General features: G+C 53.1%; 1 protein-coding gene across 1 annotated transcript in view; it reads right to left on the bottom strand.

Annotated features, from left to right (window-relative positions):
* The window catches only part of mvp (major vault protein), a gene marked incomplete at its 5' end in the record, with an annotated part of 38,492 nt that overhangs the window by 17,637 nt on the left and 15,527 nt on the right, over positions 1-5,328 (bottom strand). Inside the window, 4 exon segments of the mRNA XM_014030375.1 lie at positions 3,991-4,101; positions 4,250-4,347; positions 4,445-4,511; positions 4,944-5,074. Coding sequence (XP_013885829.1) covers positions 3,991-4,101; positions 4,250-4,347; positions 4,445-4,511; positions 4,944-5,074 — 407 coding nt within the window.

Raw genomic sequence — 5,328 nt, 5'->3', positions numbered from 1 at the left:
GGTCCGGTTCTACTGGTCCTGCTGGTCTGTGGTCCGGTTCTACTGGTCCTGCTGGTTTGTGGGTCCGGTTCTACTGGTTCTGCTAGTTTGTGGGTCTGGTTCTACTGGTCCTGCTGGTCTGTGGTCCGGTTCTACTGGTCCTGCTGGTTTGTGGGTCCGGTTCTACTGGTTCTGCTGGTCTGTGGTCCGGTTCTACTGGTCCTGCTAGTTTGTGGGTCCGGTTCTACTGGTTCTGCTGGTTTGTGGGTCTGGTTCTACTGGTCCTGCTGGTCTGTGGTCCGGTTCTACTGGTTCTGCTGGTTTGTGGGTCTGGTTCTACTGGTCCTGCTGGTTTGTGGGTCCGGTTCTACTGGTCCTGCTGGTTTGTGGGTCCGGTTCTACTGGTCCTGCTGGTTTGTAGGTCCGGTTCTACTGGTCCTGCTGGTTTGTAGGTCCGGTTCTACTGGTCCTGCTGGTTTGTGGGTCTTGTCCTGGAAGCACCTTGGAGGTGAAGTGAAGACAGTCTGTCTGTGTCTCACTCCCTGAGACCAGGACCAGGACCAGGATCAGGACCAGGATCAGGTGTTTTTAATCCAACATGGCGTCCAGCTGGTCGGCGAGGTCATCAAACATGTTCCCGATGTCATCCAGGATGGTCCCTGCAGACCTAACCGAGGTCCTGGACCTGCGGAGACACAGGATCAGGATCAGGATCAGGATCAGGATCAGGTCTTCCTTCAACAGATTCTGTGTTTTAAAACAACTCGTGGTTCTGATCACCTGTCAGGACTTTGATCCTGGTTCAGTTTTTTCTCCACGGCCTTCAGAGCTGCAGCCAGAGACGTGCTGGTCTGATCCAGTCTCTGCTGAACCACCTTAGTCTCACCGGAGGACATGGGGACAGGACCAGGACCTGGACCTACCAGACAGCCCTGATTGTTCTTTGCAGCCAAAGAGGGACTCTGGTGGGTCTGAGGAGCCAGGCCTGGGGGTCCGTGGGCAGGGGAGGAGGAGGGGGACATGAAGGTCACACTCTGGACCCCGCTGATGGTCACCATCGGAGAGGAGGGTCCTGCTGGAGACAAGACACATCAGAACAGCTTAAAGACAATCAGGAGTCCATTCAGGTCTATAACAAGACCCCAGAAACCTGGCAAGACCACCAGGTCCAGTAAGTTACAAATAAAACCATCAGGTCCAAACTAAGACCACCAGGTCCAACCAGGACTACTGGATCAAAGGTCTAAAGTCTAAAACCCCATCAAGACCAACAACTAAAACAGAGTCCTAACCAGGACCAGAACCAGGAAGTCTGGTGTGTTCAGGTGCTCAGTGTGTGGACTGGACCTGATTAAAGAACCAGTTAATATGGTGGTATGGCAGAGTGTGAGGGACAAAACTAAGACTATTGCTCAACCACTGGTTGTTACTTTTGTAGCAGGAGGTTAAAACTGTTCCTCACCTGCTACTGATCTGATTAATGATAGGCCCCAACATGTCACATGCTAGTAGCTAGCCTCTCTGATGCTAACACCAGCTTATCCATGCTAGTAGCTAGCCTCTCTGATGCTAACAGAAATCCTCTCAGTGAACAGTACCAGCCTGTCATTAATCAGATCAGCTGCTTTAGGAACAGATGTAGCGACTCCTGGTTGTACAACAGTCTTAGTTTTGGTCCTCACTGCACCAAGAGTTAAAACCTGGATTAGAACCAGGTCTAAATACCAACTTCTATAAACCAGAGGCTCAGAGTCTTCTTTAGTCCTGTTCCTGAAGTAAATAAACCCTTGAAGGTGAGTAGACCAGAACTGGTCCAAATCAACCCCAAACCTGCTGGTTTTAAGAGAACTGTTTTTTTGGGGGGTAGGGAAGACTTGACTGGACCACCCAGGCCCTCAGGACTCACTGTGGGAGGCTAGCAGACTCTGGCGGACCGGTTTCGGGGTGACAGCAGGTTTTGGTGAGAGCTGAGGTTTAGTCGGGGACCCTCTAGCTGGACTGTCTGGTCTTTCCAGACTGGTCTGCTCCTGGTTTCTGGATGGAGGTCTGCTGCCATCAGACTCAGACCCTGTGGACTCTGGTCCTGCTCTGCTGGGGGAGTCCTGGTCCTGGTCTTTGGGTTTGTGGCGTCGTTTTACCGTGTCGGACTCCTTCAGGTTGAACTCGGGGACCTCCAGAGAGGCAGCTGGTGGTCTATCAGGGGGCTCCAGGACCGCCTCGGCCCGGGGTGGACCCGGGGCTTTGGGTCTCTGTTTAATGGTCAGGTTGCCCTCCTCGGCAAAGGGGATRCACTCGCTGGAGCTGTTCTGGGGGGACGTGGCACCCCCCAGGTGTCTCTGGTCTTTTCCCTCTTCTTCAGAGTCAGACTTAGGTCCTGGGTCCAGTTCTGAGCTGCTGCTTTCTGGACTGGAGACACATTGGCTCTGGACCTTCCTCCTGGCCCCGGCAGCCTCCCTGGTCTCTGTGGAGCTCTGGGTTTTTGGTGAGTCCTGTTTGGGGGGTCCTGGGGGGACCCTGGGGTCTGAGCCGCCCTCCAGAGAGGCGGCGATGCTCCTGACGCTTCCTGGACTGTCGGTCACCACGCCGCCGCCGCCGGAGGAGGAGGGGCTGCTGTCACTCAGCTCCCCGCTGGTGGTGCTGCTCACTGAGCTCAGCCTCTTGGGGGGCGGGGGAGGGGGGCCCTTCTTACGGGAGCGCACCGCAAASGACTGGCTGCGCCCCACGAGGCCGTTCTTCTCAGGACCGGACTGGAACCGGGCCAGGTGGCTGCGGCCGGGCTTGCGGGTCAACGTGGCGTAGGATGGAATGTCTCTAGGAGGACCTGCGAGGTCCTCGTCGTCATCGTCCGGTTCTCCGTCTGACAGGGCGTAGCGGGTCGCGTTCTGGGTGCGCCTGTTGGGYGGGGTCAGAGACCTGTTGTGGTCCTGAGGTCTGCGGGAGGAGCTCAGGTCGGAGGATCCACACTGAGAATGCAGGTAGCTGAAGCCCTTCAGTGCCGGGGAGCCACGGGGGGAGGAGCCACGGGGGGAGGAGCCACGGGGGGAGGAGCCATGAGACCCAGACAGTTTGGGCTTGGCTGGGATGGTGGGGTACTTGAAGACGGTCGCGGTTCCCAGAGGAACCTGTTTGGGGAGCGGCTGATGCGGCAGAGGTCTCTGGTCCCAGCCCTCAGGAAGGTTCCTGGCTTGGCCTTCCAGGGTCTCCTGGGACCAGGTTTGGGGGTTGATGGAAGCAGTAGGAGGTTCCTGGGGACGTCCAGAACCTCGGGACCGTAGGTCCATGATGTCCTGGCTCTGGACCAGRACATCACAGCCTCCGTAGCTGCTGGACATGGCGCTCTGCAGCTCGGCGCTCAGCTCGCTGTCCTGGAAGGTGACCATCATCGGGGAGCGGGGCGAGGAACACTCGCTGCTGGGGTCCGAGGTCTCCATGGAGACCAGGTGGAGTCCTCTGGGAGCTTTACGCCGCAGGGTGCCCTGACCCGGGTCTGCCTGGAGGGCCGCCTTCTGGACATCGCACAGCTTCTTCACAGCCAACATCAGCTTCTTCTGGTGACCTACAGGGACATGAACCCATCAGAACCCAGAAGCACAGTCCAGAGGTCCTACCTGGGTCCGGTCTTACCCAGCTTGATGATMCCGATTTCCTGCAGGTCCTCCCAGGTCAGGTCTTTGACGATGCTGATGGAGTCGTAGCCGTTCTCAGAGAGCTTCTTATGGTACTGAGGCAGACCGATGGTACTGAGCCACTCCACAAGGTCCGACTGGAGGAGGAGGACACACRGGTCAGAACCAGAACCTCAGGTCAGTAAAGACATGATCCAGAGTCTTACAGGGATGAAGTCCGGCAGCCACTCAGGGATGTTCARGTTGTTGATCTCCATGGAGATCTTCTTACGGTGTCCTGGTTTGGTTACCCCGATGGCCGTCAGGTCCTGCAGAGACATGGGTCAGAACCAATTCCAGAGGAAAACCTGGACCTGGACCTGGGTCAGGCTCAGGTTCTCCTCACCTCAGGGGTCATCCTGCTGATGGTGGGGACATCATATCCAGCGGTGACAAAGTTTGTGGTGTAGTGCTGCAGCTGGAAGTCACTGAGCCACTGATAGATGGCCTCAGCATCCTGCAGGACACAAACAAACAAACAAACAAACAAACAAACAAACAAACAAACAAACAAACAAACAAACAAACAAACAAACAAACAGACAAACAAAGGTCAGCTTCATGTCTGCTGATGCTCTGGTTCTGTTGGACCTGCGGACCTTCACCTTCCCCTCCAGCAGCTGCTGAGGACGAACAAACTGCTGAGTGAAGCTGGGCTCTGCAGGACGCTGGACCGTCACCGTCTGTCTCCGTGGAGTCCCGCCTGCAGGACCAGAACCCACAGGTCAGACTCAACCGGTCCTGGACCAGGTTTACAGGCAGCTTTTATACATGTTACAGTGGAACATTAGAAACTGGACCTGCAGGATGGTCCATCTGCTGGTTCTGTTCTGCTGAGAGTCCAGAGTCAACAGCAGGGGGCGCCGGCTGCACAGGAAGAAACACAGGCAGGATTTATGTTCCCGCCTCAAACAACATCAACAACAACAAAAACAAAAACAACAACAACATCAACATCATCAACATCAACAACAACAACAACATCATCATCATCAACAACATCAACATCAACAACAACATCAACATAAACAACAACATCAACAACATCATCAACAACATCAACATCATCATCATCAACAACAACAACATCAACAACATCATCAACAACATCAACAACAACAACAACAACAACATCATCATCATCAACAACATCAACATCAACAACAACATCAACATAAACATCAACATCAACAACATCAACAACATCATCAACATCAACAACATCAACAACAAGATGGAGCTCTGAGACGTTTGTTGTTGTTGTTGTTTACATTGTGTCTGAACAGATTTAAACTGGACCTTGTTGTCATGGTGACTGGTGTTGTGTTGGTGTCCGTTGGTGGCGCTGTTGCTCTCGGTGCTCTGCCCGCTGCCAGCGCTACGAGTGCTGCCCACGCTGCCGGTGCTGCCCACGCTGTTCCTGTCTCCAGCTGCAAACAAACAAGCACATAAACAAACAAACAAATTAAAAACAAACACATAAATCAAAAATAAACAATCACATAAACAAACAAACACATAAACAAACAAACACACAATCAAACTAATAAACACAAACAAACAAACAAACACATATACGGACAAATAAAAACAAACACATAAAACAAACAAATCAAAAACAAACAAAAAAACAAAACAAATAAACAATCACATAAACAAACACATAAACACATAAACAAACACA

The sequence above is a fragment of the Austrofundulus limnaeus genome, unplaced genomic scaffold (genome assembly GCF_001266775.1).
Source record: "Austrofundulus limnaeus strain Quisiro unplaced genomic scaffold, Austrofundulus_limnaeus-1.0 Scaffold1047, whole genome shotgun sequence".
Lineage (NCBI taxonomy): Eukaryota > Metazoa > Chordata > Actinopteri > Cyprinodontiformes > Rivulidae > Austrofundulus > Austrofundulus limnaeus.
Note: the sequence above shows the minus strand (reverse complement) of the source record. Positions and strands in the feature narration are given on the sequence as shown.